The sequence below is a fragment of the Engraulis encrasicolus genome, chromosome 19 (assembly GCF_034702125.1).
Source record: "Engraulis encrasicolus isolate BLACKSEA-1 chromosome 19, IST_EnEncr_1.0, whole genome shotgun sequence".
Classification (NCBI taxonomy): domain Eukaryota; kingdom Metazoa; phylum Chordata; class Actinopteri; order Clupeiformes; family Engraulidae; genus Engraulis; species Engraulis encrasicolus.
The window spans coordinates 44,476,925-44,502,269 of NC_085875.1; the positions used below are offsets into that span (position 1 = coordinate 44,476,925).

At 41.6% G+C, this 25,345-nt stretch overlaps 3 protein-coding genes across 4 annotated transcripts in view; 1 reads left to right on the plus strand and 2 right to left on the minus strand.

The window, feature by feature from the left end:
- Nucleotides 1-4,909: 4,909 nt before the first annotated feature.
- On the minus strand, nucleotides 4,910-5,998 carry ccr6b (chemokine (C-C motif) receptor 6b). Its single transcript, XM_063223919.1, has one exon. The coding sequence runs from the start codon at nucleotides 5,996-5,998 to the stop codon at nucleotides 4,910-4,912; it is 1,089 nt and encodes a 362-aa protein (XP_063079989.1).
- Nucleotides 5,999-7,538: 1,540 nt separating this feature from the next.
- Nucleotides 7,539-16,597, plus strand: LOC134470211 (protein disulfide-isomerase A6-like). Its single transcript, XM_063224235.1, has 13 exons — nucleotides 7,539-7,619; nucleotides 8,047-8,185; nucleotides 8,511-8,568; nucleotides 8,812-8,938; nucleotides 9,328-9,434; nucleotides 9,833-9,972; nucleotides 10,419-10,533; nucleotides 10,961-11,101; nucleotides 12,374-12,458; nucleotides 13,131-13,203; nucleotides 13,633-13,791; nucleotides 14,238-14,334; nucleotides 15,949-16,597. The coding sequence occupies exons 1-13, from the start codon at nucleotides 7,604-7,606 to the stop codon at nucleotides 16,015-16,017; spliced, it is 1,326 nt and encodes a 441-aa protein (XP_063080305.1). The 5' UTR covers nucleotides 7,539-7,603; the 3' UTR covers nucleotides 16,018-16,597.
- Nucleotides 16,598-17,695: 1,098 nt separating this feature from the next.
- atp6v1c2 (ATPase H+ transporting V1 subunit C2) overlaps nucleotides 17,696-25,345 on the minus strand; it is a 14,858-nt gene continuing 7,208 nt past the window's right edge. For both annotated transcript variants that reach the window (XM_063224237.1, XM_063224236.1), the window contains 7 exons: nucleotides 25,227-25,325; nucleotides 24,846-24,914; nucleotides 22,709-22,801; nucleotides 20,512-20,599; nucleotides 19,040-19,137; nucleotides 18,334-18,463; nucleotides 17,696-18,016 (listed from right to left, as the gene is read on the minus strand). In XM_063224237.1, coding sequence (XP_063080307.1) covers nucleotides 17,921-18,016; nucleotides 18,334-18,463; nucleotides 19,040-19,137; nucleotides 20,512-20,599; nucleotides 22,709-22,801; nucleotides 24,846-24,914; nucleotides 25,227-25,325 — 673 coding nt within the window. In that variant the 3' untranslated portion in view covers nucleotides 17,696-17,920. The remainder of the gene's footprint in view (nucleotides 18,017-18,333; nucleotides 18,464-19,039; nucleotides 19,138-20,511; nucleotides 20,600-22,708; nucleotides 22,802-24,845; nucleotides 24,915-25,226; nucleotides 25,326-25,345) is intronic.

The following is a 25,345-nucleotide window of genomic DNA, read 5'->3' on the forward strand; positions in this document are numbered from 1 at the left end:
GTTTTATTGTTAGTCATATAAATTGTAGGCAGGGCCGGATTAACATATATGGCTCAATATGGCTGTGGCCTAGGGGCCCCCACCCGCCAGGGGGCCCCTGATTGGCCTAAAGTCAAAAACTGCACAATTCTGATAAGATGCGATATTGAAAAATGAATCTGTAATGTTGAGTACAGTATTAAATATTGTTAATACTCTTCTCCACAGCTGGTAGACATGTCCTTAATTCCTATGTCAATGATGACACTGTCTATGAAATGTTGTTGTGAAATTTACCTTCCAGGGAGGCCCACAGCAGCCTGCAGCCTTTGCCAGGCCATATTAATCCAGCCCTGATTGTAGGAAAGCTATGAAGTCAAATAATTACACCAGGATGACAACCTGGGCTAAAAAACACCCCTCACAGAGATGGGGCGTGTAGCCACTGAGGTCACCAATGGAAAAAAATGTCTTACCAGCCCCTACAATATTGGATTTGGAATGTGTGGTTATTAATCTAGCTGTTGGAATGTTAACATGTTGTTTTAAAGTAGAAAAGTAAGTTTATCAGCTTAAACTATGGTGGTTCACTTTACCCCAGGAATTTCTCTGGTTTGTCTCAGTTTACCCCGTCTCTGCGGTAAAGTGAGACACATGACCACTTTTTTAAAAACAATTATATTTGTATGGTCCTTGGTCATATAGATATTCTGACCATTTCCATAGTTGGGTAACATCCTATATTAGTGGAAAATGTGAAAAGTGTAAACATATATAATTTTAGCTTAGCTAGAGGGGAGTTCATGTAAAAAATGTCTCACATTACCCCGCTCTCCCCTATCTCGAAAGCGTCTTTGCTAACGACGGTAGCAACGTCCTTCGTAAGAGCGACTCAACTCTCTCTCGACTCTCTCAACTCTGCTCACCAGTCACCACTAAATCCAAGGGAATGGTAAGACGGTCTTAAGACTGTCTTAAGACGGTTAGCAACGACAAGAATCGAGAAACGGACCCCTGGCTGACTGAGTTGTGTCTCCACAAACCTTGAAACAGGTTTAATTTGAACTGTCTAGCTCTTGAAGGCCATCTGATATCCAAGTGACAGACGCAAACACAGCAAAAAAGGTTTTGGTGATATGGGTCCTCTATTTTGTGTGAGAAAAAAAATGCAGTTGTCAGCCATCTTTTCTGTGCATTAGCTGCAACAGTCAAACCACCAGTGTAATGCCCCTAAAAGTAGGCCTACCACACCAGTTTCAGATGGGGAGATCTCAACCGAAAGAAGTGTAGTTCAGTTTATTTATTTTTTATTGTAGTATCAGTATATTTACCTTAGTTCTGTTTTGGGCAGGCACAATTTTTGCTTTGCTTATTTTATTTTACTGTTTTTCATTGAAACCATTCAAACCAACTTCATGACACAAAAAAAGCACTTGAACACACAAAACATAAAAGTGTTCTAAAACAAAAAAAGGGTTCATATTGGAAAGGCTGTAACCAGCCCTGGCAGGGGGCTCCCCTAGGTGGCCGCTGGTCTCTGCCTGAGGTTTCTTCCTGGCTATAGGTTTTTTTTTCTCAGACCTCATTGAGCTTTTTCCCCCCTACAAACTATGAATCAAGCGAAAGGGAGTTTTTCCTCACCCCTGATGCCACCAGGGGCCGCATCTGAGGGCCCAATTTCAGTGTGTCTGTCTATGACTTATGCTAGACCCAGCCACTATGGACCTTACGCATCTAAGAATCCTGGTCCTAACCTACATTGACCTTATGACTCTATAATCTCTTTCTATCTCTTCTTCCTCTGCCTTCCTGCTATCTCTGCCTCTCCTCTCTTCCTCTCCTTTTAAATCCATCTCTAACAATTATGTTTTTTTCTCATTTGTTAAGCACTTTGCGTTACATCCCTTGTATGATAGTGCTATACAAATACAATTATTATTATTATTATTATTATTATTATTATTATTATTATTATTATTATTAACAAACCTCTCCAGACAATTAAGAATAGGGTTCGCATAGAAATATGATAACAGAGCTTAACGTTTACTACTCATTCAAATCCGGTTCTTCTGAACAGACTCTTTTTTTTAACAACATGTTTACAGTTATTCAGATTTCTGCATTTGAAGACTTGCTTAAGTATAGTGCAAATTTCATTTAATTCAAATACATTTTACCAAAGCTGAAAATACAAAACACATATCCTTAAACCCTACAGATTTCATTTTTAAGATCAAATGTCTATAGCTCTTGAGGCCAACAAATATCCAAGTGGGCAGATGCAAACACAGCAAAAAGGCCCTCTATTTTGTGAGAAAGAAAAAAATGCACTTGTCAGCCATCTTTTCCATAGCTGCAACGGTCAAATAGTGGTTTTAGAGCCCCACAACAGGATTGGGGAGCCATTTTCATTCGAGGGCCACTTCAAATTTTATGAAGTCCTTCAAGGGCTGTACTATGCACAGGATTTCTCTTTACAAAACATGTCATATTTCATGTGAAACTGCATAACATTAAAATTGTGTGGGTTGCCGAATAAGATGGCCTAACATAGGCCTAGGTACCCCACCCCTGCCCTACAAGTACCACAGCTTCAGGTGGAGAAATTCATTATATACAGGCCTATATGAAAGTCACATTCACAAACAAAATAAGTCCATTCAGTTTGGGCTTTTTCCTCTGTGGTGTTGTGGGCAGGCACCTTCTGACAGGCCTGGACTGGTCATCAGGTATACAGGGCATTTCCCGGTGGGCCGACAGTCCTCAGGGGGCGATGCTGTTTGCTTATTGCGTTTTCTTATAGACTGGTTCACACTTCACAGAGGGATGCGCAAAAATCCCCAGGCCCTTTGTTGGTCCCAGCACAGCTCTGCCTTTTCACAATTTCAAAGGTCAGAGGTCAGCTGCAATGGTGAGATAGGCCTTTAAGAGTCCCTACAAGTAACACACCAGTGGCCCAGCTGTGGCTCAATCGGTTGGGTACTCGACTTCTACACCGGCGACCCGGGTTCAATTCCGGTCCGAAGTCAACTGTTGAGCCCTCCCCCTGCTAATTTCCTGTCTCTCTACAACTGCCCTGCCCCCCCCCCCCCATTTCAAAAACCATTACGTACATTACATTACATTCAGCACGCTTTTGACCAGTTGAACAACTTACAAGGAGGAAATTCTGCCCTGCCGTGGCCCAGCGGTGGGGCATTGGATTGCTGCGCCGGTCACCCGGTTCAAATGTCGTAAACATAAATCATGAATTGATGCATCTCTAACCGTTGTCTTATCTCTGTGTATTTGCTTGATTACCCCCTGTACTATGCCTGATGCAAAATGGCTGTTGACCATATTATCCCAACCAAACACAGCTATACACCCCCTACCACGCACACATACTCATCATGCACACATGCAGGCCGAAAGCATGCACACATGCATGCTGCACACACCCACGCTGCACACCTGCACGCACTCACTCATGCACGCATGCACGACGCACACATTTGGAATATGCACAAGGAACAAGGAACGGGAGTTCAAAAGTAAGCTGGCACTTTCCAACGCATGGCTGTTTACAGATCATGATCTCTGCAGTAGCTGGCTGTGGACAACACAGATGCTCCTCTGTTTCTCTTGCAAACTAAACCACAAAGGTCCCCCTTCATTTTAATATGTAAATACGGATACAGCTCGGCCACTGGTTTTCCACAAACAGAAGAGAACTGTACCTGTTATGGGTCACAGTATAACATTATTATGGTAGCATTGTGTCTGTGTTCTGACATACAGTAAAACACAAATGAATATCTCATATTTTTATATCTTTATATTTTTAAACTCAATTAGATACAGGTACTGTAGGCTGTAGGCTAATCCTATGATCCTATTTACAACTTCTTTCTCGTAGGCTTATGGAAACCATAACAGCAGTAAATTAATTTCAACTGGCAAAGTAACTGTCAAATGGAAAAAAATAGGTACTGTCAAATGGCAAGGAAGCACCGCCCTGAAAAATACAAACAAGCTTCAGCTGTGTAGAGACTGGATGGAAAAGTGGTGACCATAAATGTTTCAATTATATTTTATTTTACTTTATTTTATTTTTTAACGAAACAAGCCAGCTTCATAACACCAGAAAAACAATTGAATGCACAAAACATAAAATGTATTTTAAAACAAAAATATTCACATTGAAAAGGATGGCAACAAAATCTCAAGACAAATAAAAATAAAGCTTGCATAGGAATGTGACATCAGAACAGGTATGATTTTCTGAGCACATTCTTTTTTGCAACATGTTTACAGTTATTCAGTTTTCTGGATCAAGACACGTTAAAACACGTTATACATTTGCCCTTACCAGAATGACAATGACCAAGTCACAGTGCATTAGTTAAGGCCCTGTGTCAGGTCATAGTAGTGTTGTACTGTGGTAGTTAACTTTTCAATGAATACTGTACTTACAGCGTGCCACAGGTGGTACAGCGTGCATTATGGGCTTCAATGAATTTGAAGACAGACCTACTGATTACTGAAGTATAGTGCAAATTTCTCTTAATTCAGAGAGGTTTTATCAAAGCTACACACAACACAATCAAGAACACAGAACAATCCAACCAAAAAAATGCAACAAGTCAACCATAGTAACTACCCTGGTATCTGCACACTTCCACACATTGAGACATCTGGCAGCAGGACCATAGCACCACATTCAGAGCCCTATGGTCAACACTACATAGCCTGTTTTTAACTGCAACACACTTTTAGTGTAGTAGTAAGAAAGCCAAATGTATTAATTCAGAGTTTAAATTGGGATTACACACAGCTGCTATCACATTTCTGGTTCTCTATCATTCACATGCAAGAGGGGTGCTCAGTAGTCAATAACCGGTGACCAGCACTGGCACAAATTGCCGAGACTCAAAGGTGATATACCTCACATAGTGAAAGACGACGGATTTTCACTTTGGTGGCCCTCTGGTGCCTGGAACCTTGACACCACCGGGATGTAGAAATCCTCCGTCTGCCTCGAAGTGGTGTTGTTGTTAATGTAACTCTTCCCCTTGCACCACAGGTCCTTGATAATCCCCTTGAAGTGGCCCCTGAACTTCACCCCGACGAAGGCGTAGAGGAAGGGGTTGAGGCAGCAGTGGAGGTAGGCCACGCTCTGCATCACCGCCACGGTGGCCACCCTGATCTGCTCCGCGTAGCAGGACCTCTCCTTGAACAGGCTGGCGGTGTGGGCCAGCAGGGCCACGTTGTAGGGCAGGTGGCAGGCGATGAAGACCAGCACCACGGCCAGCACCACCCTGATGGCCTTGTGCCGGCCCAGGTTCTTGGCGCGGAGCAGCGTGACCATGATGCTCGAGTAGCAGAAGCCCATGACCAGCAGCGGCAGGAAGAAGCCCACGGTTATCTGCGTGCTGGGGACCAGCACCTTCATCAGCTTGGCAGTGTCTGTGTTGTTGCTGCTAAATTTGAAGCTGCACTGGATTTCTCTGTCCTCCTCGTAGGTGTCGTAGTACATGAAGGTGGGCATGGACAGGCCGACCGCCAGTGCCCAGATGGCGAGGCAGGCAAGTCGGCTGTACACCAGCCCGTAGGACCGTTGGCCGAAGGACTTTCTGGCCTGCACTATGGCCACGTAGCGGTCGCCGCTGATGCAGGCCAGGAGCAGCGTGCTACTGTAGAGGTTGATGCTGTAGGTGCCTCTCAGAAGCTTGCAGGCAGTGGGGCCCATGGGCCAATGGTTATGCTCGTTGTAGATTATCATGGGCAGGGCCACCACAAACATGAGGTCCGCGAGAGCCACGTTGATGAGGTACACGTCAGTCATGGACTTGGCTTTCTTGTAGAATGCATAGGTGACAATGACCAGAATGTTGCCCAGAAGACCGACGATACAGATGAGGGAGTACATGTAGGTCTGTATGGTAATCGCCTCATCGCGGAATTTGTGAATATCACAAATACCATCATCATCATAATAATCATATTCATCTGATTCACTGTCATATGTGGACATTGGAACACTGGAATTGTTGTCATAGTCATATCCAAATCCTTCTAAGTCATCCATCTGAAAAAAAAAGTGCAGCATTTCAGCAACATTCTCAAAGAACATGGTCAAGATTCTTCTAGAGTAATCTAATCTCATGTCATATGTGTAGTCTGGAAAAGGTTTTCTACTGAAAAGGCTGCGACATAAACAGATCAGGATAATGCAAACCAAACCAAAACCAAAGTTCCTAACTCCACTTTGTATTATTAAGGTCACATTACTCAGAAACAGAAACTTACCTGACTCTGTTTTATAGGCTAAATGTGACCTTTCACAGTTTATTTTATTTCATTATGGAATGGTGCTTTTATCAATCATAGCAAAATGAATCTATATAGGCTACTCTTCTTGTGTTTACAATATTGTGGAATAAATATAATCTTTCTATATCAATACAAATGGCTGTAATCTGAATACACGATACACAAATTATAAATTAGTAGATCAGATAGGCCTACTTACCGGATAAGTGATATCTATCTCCACAGCAAAGAAGTGTGTACAGAATAGATGGATGTGCTCAGGGGCATCTGCTCTTGGCAGTTCGGCTGTGGTCCCATTTATATGTGCTGCTGCTGCGTCATGCCCCATCTCCCGCCCACACACCTGTATGGGTGGGTGTGCTGTTTGTGTATGTGTGTGTGTGGTCCTTGATAAGACTATTCATCTTCACTTATCTGGTGAGTTGTTGTTGCATCTGAGATAATAGTGTCCATGCCCTAGCATGCAAGTTGATGAAGATAATCTGTAGCCCCATAGGCTATTGTGTACAGTCTATGGTGTGTGTGTGTGTGTGTGTGTGTGTGTGTGTGTGTGTGTGTGTGTGTGTGTGTGTGTGTGTGTGTGTGTGTGTGTGTGTGTGTGTGTGTGTGTGTGTGTGTGTGTGCAGTGTGTGTGTGTGTGTGTGTGTGTGTGTGTGCGCGTGCAGTGTTGGGCAAGCTACTTTTTAAATGTAGTGAGCTAAGTTATACTCAACCATAAATTAAGCTTCACTATACTAAAGCTACCACCAGAATTGTGTAGTATCCTGGGCAATCAGATGGTGCTTGAATGCAGGTGGAAGTATCCTTGCCTGACCAAACCTACAGGATCCATGGGCTGCCACAATCATGCATGAGATAATTGCTGTGGGTGTTTGATTCAAATATTATGTTGTTATTGCACATTAAGGCAAAGCCATAGGCCTACTACCCTAGCCTATACTTGTTTGGTGATTAAAAATAAAAAAGATGAGGTTAGGAAGCGTCCTGTTGTCTCTACTAAGCCTAGGCTGTATGCTACACAGGCTTCATAAAATACAGTGCCATGTGTAGGCTACAGTAGAATGCGATGTTGTGATTTGGACTGTAGCCTGGTGATCATCATCCTGCCTTTTTCTGCAGGCTAGGATGTTGATGGTGGAGAAGGCATCTACTCGTCCACTCCTGATTGGGCGAGGACGAGAAGAACGAATAGTGTCCAATCAGCGCAAGACACGGTAAGTTCAATCTTTCTTGCCACCGTCGGCTGCACGCATCCCAGTGTAGTTTGGTACAGCATCAGCTAGTACTGTCAACTAGAAGAGTCACCATGAAGGCTTTACACGGTATGATGAATTACACGCATAATCGAAATAGCTCGTCTTACTTGTCGCTGGCAGCATCGGTACCAGGAGGTGTTATCCAGCTGGCTGTCTATCTAGTTAGCTAACCAGAAGTTTGGCTACTTTGATGAGTCGCTGCTCAGCTTTTTGCTTTGCACTATTTTGGCTAACACACTGTATTCAAGGCTGTGACATCCGATGCCTCAATTACGTGTTGTATAGGCATAAATTGATAATGGTTTGTAAACCAACAACTTGGGCATTTCGTACTGTAGGCTATCACTGTTGGTATGCTAACTATTAGCCAGTGTTCTGGGAGACGCTGGGAAATCAGACAGGTTGCCTAACCAGATGCCCATCTCATTATGTAGAATTAAGCCTAGAGAGCTCTACTTGATGACTTACTCCTTGTGTTTTCTTTTGTCCATAGGTGTGTTGGCATGCACTATTTTCCTGACAGCCCATGCCCTCTATTCGTCCAGTGACGACGTGGTGGAGTTAACACCGTCCAACTTCAATAAAGTTCTGCAGAGTGACAGCCTGTGGCTTATTGAGTTCTATGCCCCCTGGTGAGTATCTGAGCTGGGGTGCTGCAGTTAAAACAGAGAGATTGGATAATAATCCTAGAAATTCTGGTTAAAGGTGCTCTGTGTAATATTTGTACGTAGGTTTATTTCCAGAATTCATACTGTCCATTCAAAAATTTTACATTTTTTCATGAATGCTTACCACCACCATCAAATTCTAAGTATTCAATATGACTGATTATAATTAAGCAGGTTTGAAAGTACATATAGTTTAATATTAAATAACATGTATTGTAATATTGTAACCTCAGGTGACTGATAGCTAAGATACAGTCACCAACTGTTACCCTCACCATGTTTGTCATAGGTGTGGTCACTGCCAGAGCCTCACCCCTGAGTGGAAGAAGGCTGCTACTGCCCTCAAGGTATTCTGGAGTGTCCTAAGTGTGTTTGTTTTGCATTGCGGTTGATGGCATTATTGTGCAAATTATTATAGTAATAGTATAATAAGCAATCATTTGGGTTTATAAATATACCCAATACTGCAGTACAGACCATGATGTGGTTTTAGTGGCAAGAGTGAAAGGCCTTGTGTTTATGATTTTGCACAATAATAAGAACGTAACACATTAATACGTAAACATTCATACTGGTTTTGCACTGTGAAGGGCGTTGTGAAGGTGGCGGCAGTTGATTGTGATCAGCATCAGTCGTTGGCAGGCCAATATGGCATCCAGGGCTTTCCCACCATCAAGATCTTTGGAGCCAACAAGAACAAGCCAGAGGACTATCAAGGTAATTACAGCATGTTTCTTTCTTTCTTTCTTTCTTTCTTTCTTTCTTTCTTTCTTTCTTTCTTTCTTTCTTCCAAGTTATTATGGTATTCCCCAAGTGTGAGTATGGTGGTGGGTGAGCTGTCCAACAATCAAAGGGATGCTGGTCTGATTCTGGTTCTGTTTAGGTTAAAGGGTCATCATTGAACCCAACACTGAACCCCATATTGCTACCTATGAATTGTACTGCTAATTAGCATTCTGAGTGAGTGAGGGAGTGGGTGGGTGAATGTCTGAATATGAAACAATCTAAGTGAATTGCTTGGGATGTTGCGCTGAGCATATGAGAGCACCACATATAGAACAAATGCAGTGCAGTTACCAGACTCTCCTCTCTCCTCCCAAACTAAGGTGGTCGCACTGGCCAGGCCATAACGGAGGCAGCCCTCTCAGCCCTGCGCTCCCTGGTCAAGGACCGCCTCAGTGGACGATCAGGAAGCTCGGGTCAAGGCAAGCAGGTATGTTCAGCTGTGATATGTCAACATTTTGTTTTGTCTTTTTTGTCTTTCTTCCTCTCTCATGTCTGTATGTCTTCTGTGCCAACTACACTAAGTATGCTTTTTGGTGTTATGTACTTGTCATACAACCGCAGACATGAATGACACGTATGTGCGTTTGTGATGGAATGTTATGAGGACAACCTGTGAGATTGTACAAACTGTTGACATTCTGTTGCCATTCCGTATCACTATATATTTACTAGCTTTTCTCAATCTTCTTATTGCTTATTACTATTTAAGTTACTTATTACTATTTAAGTATTGAACATAAGTTGCTTATTTAACTATTTGGTTCATCATCCACCATATTATTCCCTATTATCCACTATATTTTTATATATATTTTTTGGTTATAGAGTGGAGGAGGAGGCGGTGGTTCTGGGGGTAAGAAGGACGTGGTGGAGCTGACGGAGGACAACTTTGACCGGCTGGTGCTGAAGGGAGAGGAGGCCTGGCTGGTGGAGTTCTTCGCCCCATGGTGCGGCCACTGCAAAAGGTCAGTCCCTCTTGGAAGTCCTTCCTCTGGTCACACTATGCGGTCTATGGACAGTGAAGTCTCCTTGTTTTGCAGCGTATGGTCATTGAAAGGAAAAGCGTTGCATTGGAATACAGTTATTTAACTGTGTACTGTGCAGTTCTGTATTATTTTCATTTCTGTGTTTGACTTCAAGCACTTGATTTATCCGTTATATTTCTTAGGTTTTTTTTCTAACCTTGATGCCATTTAAATCAGGACCTTTTTAAATACTGTCAAGATGCAAGACAAGATGGATGACTTACCAGATTAGAAGAACGTACAGTATGGATTTGTTGATAAGTGGATGAGAGACCTTTTTAATTTTAATTCATCATTTGACTGTCCATTCCGTTTGGACGCATCGTTGTCCGCCTGTCGGACTTTTTGATTTTAATTTACCATTTCCTCCTTCTCCACTTGTGCAGGCTTGAGCCAGAATGGGCCGCAGCTGCGTCAGACGTGAAAGACCAGACCAAGGGCCAAGTGAAACTGGGAGCCGTAGATGCCACCGTGCACCCAGGCCTGGCCAGTCGCTATGGGGTGAGTAGAATGTCACTTCATCTAAATAGACTTGGAATGGACAAACTGGCTTGAGCAAAAGTTAAAAACGAAAAGTGAAAGTCTAAGGCGAAAACGGAAGTTCTGCACTGGGGTCCTTAGACTATTTTGTTTATTAGTTCATATTGCTGGTTGAAGCCCTGTGCCTGTTCAGGCAGTTGTGTACCACATACCATTTGCGTTGAAGTTGAATCCATACTTCTACTTTATGCAACTCTGGGGTGCATTTCTCAAAACCAAAGTTGCTTTCTTAAAGCTACTTTGTGGTTTTCAATGCATTTTCCCATCGGCAACTACTGAAGTTGCTAACAGGCTAACAACTTTTCTTTTGAGAAATGTACCCCTGTCCATAGTTGTCATGCAGTACATCATGTTTCTTGGCCTCATGTCTGTGTTCTGTTGCCACCAGGTTCGTGGATACCCGACCATAAAGGTGTTTGTGAAGGGCGAGGAGCCTACTGATTACAGTGGAGGCCGTACCCGCTCGGACATCGTGGCCCAAGCCCTGGAGCTGTACTCGGCCAACGCACCCCCTCCTGAGCTGCTGGAGGTATGAGGGACTAGTGCACATTTATGTCTCCAACTATCTCATGACTCAATGTTTACCTCCTAACAGGACTCTAAATTAACACCAGCCTACCGGCTAAATGGTGGTGAAATTTCAGTTTGGCTGGTATATAACACCAATTTACTGGCCACTTTCATCCATTAGTGAGTGTGTGTTTGGCTAGTAAGAGTAACATCTACTTGCCATTTTGGCTGGAGACGAAAAAGGTTGATTTAGGGCCCTGCCTCCTAATACCCAAGTTAAAACTTTTGAGATATTGGTTTGTGTCTCTAACAAGGAGTGGCTAGTAGGAGTACTTCATAATCGTGGCCTCCTGTTAAGCGTCTGTTTTGCATTTAACACTTGCTCGACAACTTTGTGCCTCATTTAGTAAACATTTTGCCTGATTTTCATAGACTTCAGTTCACGTACCGCGATTTTGGTATGACCAGGACTATAACGATTAGTGTTTCCAAATGGCCTGGTTAACCCGCCTCCCTCGGCTTGCTACTGGTTGAGGGCTGTGCCGAAGTTTAAACCAAACATTTCTTAGTCCCAATAGAACGTCTCTGCTTAAACCACGTCACTGCCTTGAACACACCTCTACCCAGGACGGTTGGAAATGCTCAGTTGATTGGTTCCAGACAAAGTGGGTGGAGATCCCGTTGTAGCGGGATCAGATTCTACACTTGAGCAAGCTGCTGGCCCTTCTGTGTGTAGCTGAGCCAAAGGCGTTGCGTCACCAGTAGGGCGGAGCCCAGCTAGTAAACATTGGCTTCGCGCTGTATCTGAATCAGTTACTGTACAAAACATTAACATACAGTACTGTACATATGTAGCTATATGGATGTCATTTTCTTATCTGTTTGTCTGAGCGCCTGTTTTTATGGTATCTGCTTTCTATCTGTCAACCTGTTACCGTTTGCTGGCAGCCTGATCTCCATATTACATTGATGATTCAATCAGCTTTTCAGTTTTACCGGCTAAACTATATTTATTATATACTTGCTATATTGCGTAGCCGTGGCCTAATGGTTAGAGATGTGGTTTGAAGATCAGAGGGTTGCAGGTTCGCATCTCACCTCTAGTTCTCCCTACATCTCTGTCCATGGCTCCTCCTGTAACCAATGCCCTGTAAATATCTCTTAAGTCACTTTGGATAAAAGCGTCAGCTAAGTATAATGTAATGTAAGATATCTTAAACACTAATGTCTGAAGTTATCACAAGCCACCAGACAGTTGTCCATGGTCATTTTGCTTCGATATTGTGTCTAGATTGTCAGCGGTGACGTCCTGAAGAAGACCTGCGAGGACAACCAGCTGTGCATTATCGCTGTGCTTCCCCACATCCTGGACACAGGTGAAGTCCCCCGTCCTTCCCCTCTCTGAAGTTAAAGGAAGTATTAGCAGAAATTCAATCATTAGCCACACGCCAACATGGGATCTACTAGACTACACTGACCGAAAGCAGTTTTTGGGCAGAAAAGTAATTCACAAATGCAAATCAACATAAAGAAAATTGATATGATGTTTAAATTGAAAACTGCACATGTGTGAATGTGTGCTGTGTGTGTGTGTGTGTGTGTGTGTGTGTGTGTGTGTGTGTGTGTGTGTGTGTGTGTGTGAGAGAGAGAGAGAGAGAGAGAGAGAGAGAGAGAGAGAGAGAGAGAGAGAGAGAGAGAGAGAGAGAGAGAGAGAGAGAGAGAGAGAGAGAGAGAGAGAGAGAGAGAGAGAGAGAGAAGAGAGAGAGAGAGAGAGAGAGAGAGAGAGAGAGAGAGAGAGAGAGAGAGAGAGAGAGAGAGAGAGAGAGAGAGAGAGAGAGAGAGAGAGAGAGAGAGAGAGAGAGAGAGAGAGAATTGTCAATGTCTTATTTATGTGTTTTTGTTTTAACAGCACATTGGAGACTGGTCAAAAGCAATTTCAAACTTCTGTGCTAACCCTGTCACATAGATTTTTGACAAAGTACACTTGACTTGACTTGAAATGACAAATCATCTGTGCTGATCCGTCTTCTGTATTTGTTCCTCTTTAGGCGCGTCAGGGAGAAATGGCTATCTGGAGGTGATGCTGAAGATGGCTGATAAGTACAAGCAGAAGTCCTGGGGGTTAGTATGGTTTCAGATGTCTTCTAGAGGTCTACTCTATGAGGTTGTATTTGCGTTTTTGAGCCTTTTATCTTATTTTCTCCACACATTGCATGTTGCTGATTATGTCCTTTTCTGTAAGTCACTTTGGATAACGTCAGGTTTAAATAAATTAGGTTTCCTAATTTTAATGTAATGAAATGTACATTTATGGCCCTGCCGTGTCCATCCGGTAGGGCACTTGCCTGCCATGCGGCTGACCCGGGTTCGATTCCCGGCCTGGGCCCTTTGCCGACCCCTCCCCGCCTCTCTCCTCATTCACCTCTCGTACTGTCCTGTCCATAATAACGTCTAAAAGACCAAAAAAAAAAATATTTTAAAAAAGCAATGTACATTTACATGCAAATATCTTCTCTTTTGTTTTCTATGGGATTCTCTAACTCTACCCAGGTGGCTGTGGACAGAGGCGGGTGCCCAGATGGATCTGGAGTCCGCTCTTGGCATCGGTGGCTTTGGCTACCCGGCCATGGCGGCCATCAACGCCCGCAAGATGAAGTTTGCCCTCCTCAAGGGCTCCTTCAGCGAGACTGGCATCCACGAGTTTCTCAGGTGAGGAATTTTTCCCCCCGCGGCGGCCCAGCTGTTGTCAATTTAGTTTTGAACCAAAGTGAGATTTAATGTAACTATTTGACTTGATGTACTGTCAACCCATATGAATATCCAATGTACTTGTATGTGTTGACTATTGTAAACAAAGGCCGATGTTAGATGTTTTGGATTTTTTTTTTTGTTATACTAATTCATTCCATTTCACATGGACTTTTACACTTTTTTTCTCGTTGTTGGTAACATTTTGTGCAAACCTCCATGTCATCATCTGATGCCTAGGTCCTAGTGTTTGGTGTATGGACTAAACAAATGTTAACTGTGGTCTTGTGGTTGTTGGTGTTTGGTGTATGGACTAAACAAATGTAACTGTGTTCTTGTGGTTGGTGGTGTTTGGTGTATGGACTAAACAAATGTAACTGTGCTCTTGTGGTTGGTGGTGTTTCTAGGGATCTGTCCATGGGAAGGGGCTCCACGGCAACCGTGGGCGGAGCAGCTCTACCAAAGATCCACACTGTGGAACCCTGGGATGGCAAAGATGGAGTGGTGAGTGGCACCCGTATATTAAGTATATATTACACTGTAAATGTGTAAATAATATACACCACAAACTCCTAAAAATGAGAATATATTGCAAACTCGTAAATTAGAATATATACTTAAAAATACCCATAAATACATGCCCCCATATCCATCTGAAGAGGATTGTCTTAATCTCGTAATATAAGATCTAACCATCTCTAAACCTGCACATTATGTTTTGCACTCACAAAACCTTCTCTACAGCTGCTCAGAGTTTTGCAAGTTTGTTTTTGTGGTACTAGTTTCGGTCTATTTTGCATTTGGTGAACTTCTGTAAAAGCTACTGCTGCTTCTTCCTGATCAGCTTGTTTTGTTTTCGAAACTCTCAGTACTGAATAGTTGAGGTGGAAAGAAACCAAACAGCAAACATGGCAAAAAGCAAACAGGACCAACAGCTAGAAATGTCCCGATGTTTGCCTGTGGTTTGCCACCCATTATACCAGGGGTGGGGGAACTGTTTACATTTGAGGGGCCACTTCAAATTTTACAAAAATCCTCCAAGGGCTGTACTATGGACACAAACCAGGATTCCCCCCTGCACTTAAGGCCTATATTGATGGTGGCCACCTTTACAACAGACCCCACCTTCACTAGGTCCCCTAAAAATATAACTTAATTGTATTGAACATTTAATTTCTAAGATTGTTTTACAAAATACGTAATATTTCATGTGAAACTGCATAATATTAAAATTATATTGGCGGTCAGATAAGACAGCCCCATGGGCCAAGAGCAGCCTGTGGGCCCTAGGTTCCTCACCCATGCGTTATACAGTGTGGTCAGTTAACTGACTGGCCCAGTGGAGTCAGCAGCAGCCACTTGAACAGAACATGTAATCACTTCATTGATCATGACAAAAAGCAAAAAAATAGTCTATCACTACTTTTTTCTGTACTATTAGCTAGCCATTTTCCTCTGCCGTCAGTCGAACACCTTTGATTCAGTGCATTTGAAGCAGGAAACGTGGCATAGACATTAACTTACACCCCACTGTTTTCTGTGGAAACCAGCTGTCACTTTTCTCGTTCGCCTCAAAAACTGAACTTGTCTGACGTCACGGTGAAAAAGGTCATTGCACTAGCTTTCAGTGAGATTTAGAATTGAGTTTAAATCTCTTCTGATTGTTTATAAGGCACTGAATGGCTTAGACCCTAAATATATTGTAAATATGCTTGAGCAATATCACCCTAATAGATGTCTTAGGTCTTCAGAATCTCCTCTACTGGTTGTGCCAAGGGTCAGGTCTTAACAGGGTGAAATGGCATTTAGTCATTATGCTGCAAAATGCTGGAACCAGCTACCTGTCCAAATTAGAACTGCCCCAACAGTATCTTGTTTTAAAAGGAAGTTAAATACAGCTTTATTCTCATCAGCCTTTGGTGATGGATAGTTAATTACACCCTATCTATAACACAATATAGGTTATTTTTCTTCTCTTTTATCTATTCTTAAGCACATTGAATTACATTTATGTATGATAATGTGCTATATAAATATGGTTGATTTGATATGCAGTGCAGTGCGTGTGTATCCTGAATATGCATGCTTTATGTAAACACCCCACCCACTCTTTCACAGCTTCCTGAGGAGGACGACATTGACCTGAGTGACGTGGATCTAGATGACCTTGGCAGGGATGAGCTTTAAAAGTTCCAGACACTGGTAGCCCACATCATCAGAGTCATGCTACAAGTACAAACGTATGTGTCTGTGGTCCAACCTTCCTTCAGCCCATGTCCTTCTCCTATGGAAGAGGGACACTTAAGACATTCCACACACTGCTCATAAGTTACAAGTCATACAGTATATCATTAAGTTGAGAGGTCATGGAAGAGAATGTATACGTGCATACAGTACATTTTTTTTATAATGTATATTGTATAACAAGTCTATACATTTTTTGTAGGCTTTTTGAATCAGAGGCTTTTGGGACCAGAGTTTGGTTATGGGTTCCAATGATGACAGATGCCTTAATTCCGTAATAAGACTTAGTTTATTATGGCCCCATATTTATTGGAAGTCTACTGTATGTCTAGCAGACCAATCAAATGTGTTTGATACTGAATAAAATGTCCGGCTGCATCTCATTGTGCAAATTTATGATGTGGCCAAAAGTTTGTTTCATGCCTTTTTAAAAATGTTTATTTTTGTCATGATGTCTGTGTAATGTGAAATGTTTCATCTCTTGTGAGGAAGTGAATAAATTTTGCCAGTGAGGTCGTTGGGATGATGTTGTTTGTTTTCAAATGTTTTGTGCTGGACAGATATGCCAGCCAGTCGTTTGCATGTGGCTAATTTGCATGGCAAAATAGTGTGGTTACACATTTACAAACTCATGTGAAGGTGTTTTTGTGGGTCCTTGTTACAGTTGAACCAAATATCTGGGTCAGTTAATCCACCAGACCTCAGTTACAGTGCATGTCTAATTAATGGGTATTAATATAAGTAATAGGAGATGATAAAATCTCAAAAATAAATAAAGAAAGAAAAGGTCTGAACAATTTTTTTCTTCTGTAGATGACATGAGGACTGAGGTATGGTACAGCACATGTAGAGTCTTGTTAGGATGGCGTAAGTGTCATTTTCAACATGTTTCTCAAACAGCACTGAACTGTGTGTTTGCAGTAGTGATTCTTGCAGAAGTAGACACATGCCTGTATGGGTAGCAGATAATGAAATGTAAACCAAACCAGCATGTACCTTTACGGGAGCTTTATTTTCTACAAAATATACAGTATTCACAAACTTTTGCTTGGGCGTGGATCTTACAACAGCGGCCATTTTTACCTCGTTTTTGTTGCAGCTTTTGTTCCTGATATTGTCACAGTTTTAAAACACCAACTTGAATCGCCCTGTATATAGTGTAATATTGAACCATTTGAAATGCTGGTTGGAATGATGCACAAACAATACAATGCCAAATGCAATGTACAGAATGAGTATATGGTTCAAATAGCTGAGACTAATGCACAGTAAATGGGCAACACCTGAAGGCAGTCATAGTGTCAACATGCAAGCAAGTAGCATAACTTATGCAACATACCTTGGTGACAGATTCAGTTGCAGTGGGAGATGGCCAGTGTTTAGGTGACCACATTGTACTTCACTGAGGCAGGTGTTGCACTATACTGAAAGTTAAGGGTGTTCCATAAAGTTGGAATTAAATAAATCACAAACCTATCAGTGGTAAGAGTGGAGGAATCCAAATTGAACAAAAAATATGGAATCCTTTTCTATTACAACTTCTATTTGTGTGCAACACTGATTTGTTTAGTTTAGGCTCTCTCAATATAAAAATAAAGTCAACTTTACAGTGACCAGTCACTGTTGTTCTTTGGACCGTCTTTATTTGGGGCCCATGTGTATTGTAATGTGCCCTGTGAGAAATTTGGTCTGTGGTGATCGTGGTCACGTCAACACTGCTTATAAGTTTTCTGGATAACAAAGCAGCTAGCCAGGAAACTCAGTATGGTGCATGTAGTGTCACCAACTTTTGGAACCCCTTGTGATGTTTCTTCTGGAATGTCCTGTAGTTCTTTGACGTCAGCTGCTAGCTCGGATCGACCAGGTTGATGTTGATGGAGTAGCAGATGTAGGAGAAGTATTCCTGCTGAGCTGTGGTCACTCCCGGGATGTCAACCCCAAGCTAGCCAATAGGGGGAGACAAATTGCAATATTTAATTTGAGGAAATACAGTATCCAGTGCATTCTTTTGAAAGTTGACATACAGTACAGAAGAAGCAAAATAAAAATGATGAAAACCGAATTTGAGGGCTGTACATTAAGTTTAAAGAGGCAAATATGTTTACAACATTTCAAAACATTTACAACATTTCAAATGAACTTTTTCCGGAAGTTCGCAGACCTGTCGACCATTTTTTTTTAAAAGAAGCACCTTTAACAGTGTACATTTGGGGTACACATGAGGTTGATTGAGATGTCAAAGTTGAAGCGAACACTTACATCAGGCTTGCTGGCTGCAGCTGCAGTGTCCAGGTGTGTGAAGAGCGAGCAGAGCAGCTCTCTGAGTTTCTTCACAGACTTCCTGTCTGGCTGAAGGAGGATCACCTGGTAACTGACTGGAAGACCATACCTGTACAGCAACCATGAAAACACTTTGGCCTCGGTTTTGATGGAGCAGTGATGCTTTTGCTATGCAGCTCTCACACATGCACACTTTGCCAGTTTGATGCATTCCGCTTAGAATTTTCTAACCAGAATGCATCAAACTGGCAGTGTGCATGTGCGCTGCATAGCAAAAGCATCACTGCTCCACCAAAAATGAGTCCATTGTTACTGCCATTAGAACAAAGACTAATGTCAAGGCTCTTGAGACTAGGTATATATTCATACTTTCAATTAAACAGTGAGAAACTGATATTGTTCTAACAAAAATACCAGTAGATGACCTTACAGGCGACCTATCGTAACCCAACCTAAACAATCTGTCAAGAAGAAAATATTTTAAGATGTTACAAAGTCCAAATGCATATTACTTAAAATATGTATTATTTAGTGCAAAAAGGTTTTTTTTTTGCTGACTGACTGACTGACTTTGGACAAGGGAGAGCCACTTATCTCATTCATACAGTAGAAGTTATCTTGTGCACAAAGTATTCAACATTTGTTTGACTGGCTGACTCAGCGAAGGTAATGGAGAGACGTTTACCTGAGAACAGACTCTGTGAACACCCTGAGGGCCTTCAGATGTATCCAGGCCACAAAGACTTCGCTGAAGTTCACCTTCAGCCAGCGCACAAACGTTCCCTGGAGGACACATTTTTTCACTAGGTTAGTGCGTTCTATTGTAGTTCTGCTTCCAGCTTTTTCATCCTGCTATCTTACTCCCTCCAACAAAAAGTTATAAGCTGATATGTTGTAAAAACAGCTTTCTGACCCTGTACGGTAGTTGCTTTTTTTTCCTGGGAGTCAGTGATGCTGTGAAGACAATTGCATGACCTAAGATGAACTTTTTTTAAATGAATGTGCATACCAAAAAGTTTTATTATTGGTTCCTCATTATTTGCTGTACTCTATTCTTGCGAGTTTGCCTGATTATGGTCTGCTGACCTAAACGTAGCAATTCAACTTTGCAAATGTGTTTGGCACATTTTCAGTTTTATCTACTAGGGATTTTGGCCCATTTCTCCATTGCAAGTTCTTCTAGCTGGTCCAAATTATATACTATACACAATTGCCATTGACTCCGACTTTGAAGCGGGCCATTCCATTATCATGGTTTTAGTATTCTTGAAAAAGTTCTGAAATAATTTCGATGTATGCTTTCCGTTATAGTAATTTTGGAAGACATAGCAGTCTAGACCCAGACCCAGGTTCCCTGTGTCTGAGGCTGCAAAACAGCTGAACAACTTGATGCTCCTAACCACCATGTATAATTGTGGGAACTGTGTTTAGTCTCATTAGACCAAAGACTCCATGGACACCTGCCTAGAATATTGCTGCTTCGGACGTTTTGCTTCCGGTAAGGAATAGGCCTTGGTAACACGGTTTTCACAGTTAAACATGGTGGCCGCCTCAGGCACAGGAAGCCTTGTTTGGGTGTACGGCACCATGAAAAAAGAAGAAGACTATAATAGAATATTGAAGGAGCCCATGTAGAAATATGATCATAGATTAACCTAAAATCTTCACTGGGTCTTACAATAACATAATAACCCAAAAACAAACATCAACATTAGTCCAAATGTTCTTGACAGCATGATCATAGAGTGGTTCTGACCTCAATCCTCAATATCCAACATCCAGGCAGTTTGAACCAGCTAGAACAATTTGCAGTGGAGAAATGGCCAAAAATCCGTAGGAGGACATGTGCAAACCTAGTTAACAACTATTCAAAGAGCCTGTTGTCAGTCTTGATTCAGATTGACTATTAATTGTCAGGAGACTTATTATTTTGTCCTTGTCATTTTTGCCCTTTGTTGTTTAAACTCGGTGCAACAATAATGAAATCCAAATTCAACTTATTGGGCATCATCTCCATAGCATAGTTGTTTCCAAAATAGCAGAAACTCATTAATAATGGTCACGCTCACTGAGAAATCAAGAGAGATTTCAGGACGTGGGCTAATAATTTTGCCTTCAACTGTATGTGTCCAATCTGACTCTGCAGATGTGACGTACGTATTGCTCCTTCTTGTCCACAGTGAGGCGGCCCATCTCCTGTTTCTGACGCTCTGCCTCCTCCAGGCTGAACTCCCTCACTGTGAACCTACATGTCAGGCACCATGGCAACAGAGAAAAACAAACAGATGTCCCATGTGTCATTGTGATCCCACCACACGCCGCAGCACACACAACGAAATTCCACCTCTGTTCAGTCCATCACACATCAGGGTTCCCACACTTTTTTTGGTAATTCAGGACGGATGTTTTCTCCGTCGAACCCACAATTTGGGCATACACAGCGACACACCGACAGGGGACAAGTAATAAATGGAAACAGATGGAATGGTTCATTTTAACCTTTTAACCTTTTGGCGACTAAAATCCACATTTAGCAACTTTTTGGTAAAACATGTCTTTTCAGGTGCTGCTTCCACGTAGCAGGGTATCATTTTCTACTGCTAGGTGTAAATGCAACATGTGGATAAAAAAAACCTCCATTGTAACAAATGCGTTTCAGCCCCCTAAACAGGATATTTTTTTCCTCCTGCTTTTTATACCTGGATTTTAAATATCTGCTACGTGGAAACGGAAGGCCAAAACCAATGCAAAACCAATACAAGCAGGAGAAAAAAATATCCACATATAAAAATATCCAGCTACGTGGAAACAGCACCTCAGTGACGCTGAGCTGCTGTCAGAAGCATTTCCTACGATTAAGCAGAGCTGCAGATATGCTCTGATCTCCAAAAAAAGATAGCACTACAATTTTTTGTAAGTAAGTGCTAGCACTGCCTATTTGTAGGCCTATTATGACCCTAGGCATGTTTTCGAGAGATATATAACGCCATCATATCATCTAGCGACTTTTCAGCAAGCCAACTAGCGACTTGTAGCGACTTTTGGCAACACTGAGTCAAAGAATATGACTGTGTGTAAGTGCAATCAAAGATGGCAACCTGACCAAACTGAGCGTGTGTGTGTGGACAATATGTACAGCTCCAGGCCTTTTTATTAGAATACCATGAAAAAGTTGATTTATTTCCATAATTCCATCAATAATGTTAAACTGTCATGGATTGTAGATTCATGGCCCAGTTTAGATTAGTTTGTAGATTTGTAGATAATCTACAAACTTGTAGATTAGTTTGTAGGTCCTAACCAAGTATTGACCATTGCATGTTATGTAGAAAGTACCAAATTTCAACTGATTTAATGTGACCCGAATTTTGATGAAGAAAAATTTGATTTTATAACAATATTCTAATAATGCGAATTCCCCAATTCATGGGTTTTTTGAGCTGGAAGGCCAACGTATATAAAAAGAAAAAAAATAATGATTGGAATAGTTAAAAAACTGGGCCATGAATCTACAATCCATGACAGTTTAACATTATTGATGGAATTATGGAAATAAATCAACTTTTTCATGGTATTCTAATAAAAAGGCCTGGAGCTGTATTCAATAGATGGATATAAATTCAATCGTCATGTCTAGACTCGGAGAAGAGTAAAAATTATACCACAAACAAAATTGGGAAAAAGTTGAAGGAAAAAAAATCCAGGACAAAATATTTTTTCCCAGGACATTTGGTGAATTTCCAGGACATTCAAGGACTTGAAAACATATCTCTAAATTTCCAGGTTTTCCAGGTTTTCCAGGACGTGTGGGAACCCTGACACATGTCTGAGGCAGTGGGACATCCCAAGCTCAATACGCACCCATAAAGGTCACGCGTGATACACATGGCAACCTTTTGAGGAATGTTCCTGTGCAACACAGGAACACTAAAATGTTCTTAGACTGTCACTGCAGCACAAATCAAGTGGACTTGGATCAGCAGCAGACAACCTTTCTGACCATTTCATCAGAAAATTAGTCAATGATGATTGCTTGAAAAGTTGTCCTGTGTATCATCACATGAAAGACAGTATCGAGCTCGGAGTGCAGCTCTTTCACTCCAACCATGATGGAAGGAGAATGCTGTTCATTCAATAAAACTGGCTACAAGGCCAACGTGCAGAGCATGTATGAATGCCTGTTGTTATGATACAGTTGTTATTCAGCCAACAGTGCCATCTGCAGCAAAAGGCTAGCTACTACACCATGACTGCCCCTACACTTTCATATTTTACCCAACCACATCACTAATGACACCAACCAACCACCAATCTCATTAAAAGGCAGGACTGTTTATGGAAATGAGTGACTTACCTATTCTTTATGGCATTCTTTTTAAAGTCCCCCACAGCTTTCTTGAAGAGGGTAACCGTAAAAATTGCACCTTCTTGTTCCTCGTATATTTTTCTGCAATGGAAATGTGGACATCACATCAGTTCGCCCCTTATAACAACATAGTCATAATACTATAGTACAGGGGTTCCCAGCCGATTCCAACTCAGGGCCCACTTGAAATTTTCACAAATGTTCGGGCCCACGTCTGACCCAATAAACAATACAAATCAAACAAATCAACAGCAACACACATATTTTGATTTTCACAAATTGATTTCAAGACCTATTTGGAATACTTTCCAGGCCCAGAGTTTGAGAATGACGACTGTATAATATGATTTTATTTCCACTTAAACACAAACTTCACCAAGATATAATTTTAGATCACGTTGTCAACAAATGTCAACAAAAGGAGCATTAAAAAGCAATGTGACTATGATAATTATGCCATTTACAACAGCAGTAAAAATACGCATCCAGTGAGCATTTTAAGCACCCCATGACGACGTCATCTAATTCATGTCTTTCCTCCTGCATGCTAATTGTAATGGAACCCAAAGATTATGGTGCCTGGTCTGTGATAGCCCAACCAGTTTGTGATGAGCCTTGCAACTGAGCTCCCTCGCGCCACTCCGGCAGTAGACTGCGGTCAGACGCACTCTTCCTTTCCGCCAGTAACTTTAGCCTGGCTCCAACCACACTCAACCTTTGGACTACACTGTGCAAGGTGCCCTTCTCTTGGTGACAACGGGTGCCATCAACATGATACTGGCCCAGTACCGCTGGCATGCGATCATGGGAACACAGGGCTATTTTACCTCACGTTACCTTCACCTACATTTGTGTAGTGGTTCCATGAATTAGTAGCCTACTTCAGACAATGCATAATTTACTGTTACTTCTTCAATATTGTATGATCAGTGGTAATAATAATAATAATAATAATAATAATAATAATAGTAATAATAATAATAATAATAATAATAATAATAATAATAATAATAGTAACGTAGGAGGGCTCAGGCCATTTTTTATTTATTTAATGTATAGCCTGTTTTTAATTCTTGTCTAATGTAAGAGCAACAGATAATACAAAGTTCATACATTTCTTTGTTTCTGATATTAATATTGTCATTGATATTCTCACCGGTAAGACTTCAAAACAGTCCTGTCATATCCATTTGTTTCAGTACTTTGTTTTCCTAGACCTAGAATATGTTGTCTACTTAATAGCAGCCCTAATCGCATGCTGTTAAGTTACAGCACAGAGAGACTTGATAAGAGAGAGGTTACTCTTCAAATGTCTGGTACAAAAATGACTTTAGTAGACAAAGGCTACATCCAGACAACAGCACAACAAAGCTTTTTTTTTAGAAGTAAATGAAAAATGTTCAGAGACTTGTGCTCACCATATAGGCCTAAACAGTGTTGTTTCTATGACGTTTTCTGCGAGGCAAAGAGTGGACACATTGAGGAGCTCGAGGATATTTTTTATTCTTGGTGGTATCTGGCATAAAATCTACTGTCAGGTAGCCTGGTATTTGTTCTGGTCACTGAGGTACAGTATATGTCAATGGGTTTGGCCATGTGGCTTTGACATATGAGTAAACAAATCCGTTCTATTAGTAAAGATGTCACCGGAACGGCTGCGTTCCGAGATCTTCCCACTCTGGAACCGTGCTCAAAAATGATGAATCTGGGGTACCCAAAACGCAGGTTCCTTATGGATGCGAGGCCCAAACGATAAACAAAAATGTCAAATTGAGTGAAAAACATTGCCATGTAACAGGGCCCTGAAACACAGACAAAAATCTGCACCTGAGGCCTCATTTACAAGTATGGGGATATTTTGAAAAACTCTTCATCTGTTTATATTTTTAAATCCTGTTTATAGGATGTGAATAAAAGAAATGTTATGTCAGCACATTGTAGAATGAGGATGCACTTGTTATGGGATTGGCTGTTTTTCAGGTAAAGATATCATCGTTTTTAAGAGTGTGCAGAATTCTTGTGCTTTTGCAGTCGACATGCATCCATTACAGGTGCATCTTTAGAAATATTCACTTTCATTTTTCAAAAAAACCCATACATTTACATTAAAACATGTAGAACTCACCGGCTTGAGCGAGGAACCACAAATTCTGACAAAGACTCATAGGTTTGTTCCCACAACCTATAGCTTGTCCTGAAACACACACACACACACACACACACACACACACACACACACACACACACACACACACACACACACACACACACACACACACACACACACACACACACACACACACAGAGAGAGAGAGAGAGAGAGAGAGAGAGAGAGAGAGAGAGAGAGAGAGACTGAAACACACACAGACACACACGCACATGCACACACACACACACACACACGCAAACACACACACACACAATGTTTGAAAACATTTAAACTAAATAATATAAAAGGAAACCATAAAAGTAACAACCGTATGTATTTGAAAGCATTTCCACTGACCTGCAGACAACAACCACCAAAGTAGTGAGGTACTCAGAGTTCAAAACAAGGTCATCTTTCCTAATAATGTCCGTTAAGGCTCGAGTCTGTAAACAGCCTCTGTGAAAAATGAAACATTC

What these genes read in the sequence shown, in the direction of transcription:
- LOC134470211 (XM_063224235.1), top strand. An exon ending in GCTCGGGTCAAGGCAAGCAG is followed by an intron (nt 9,435 to 9,832) that starts GTATGTTCAGCT and finishes TTTTGGTTATAG; the next exon opens with AGTGGAGGAGGAGGCGGTGG. An exon ending in TACAAGCAGAAGTCCTGGGG is followed by an intron (nt 13,204 to 13,632) that starts GTTAGTATGGTT and finishes AACTCTACCCAG; the next exon opens with GTGGCTGTGGACAGAGGCGG.
- ccr6b (XM_063223919.1), bottom strand. Translation starts at nt 5,998, where the DNA reads ATGTCCACATATGACAGTGAATCAGATGAATATGATTATTATGATGAT.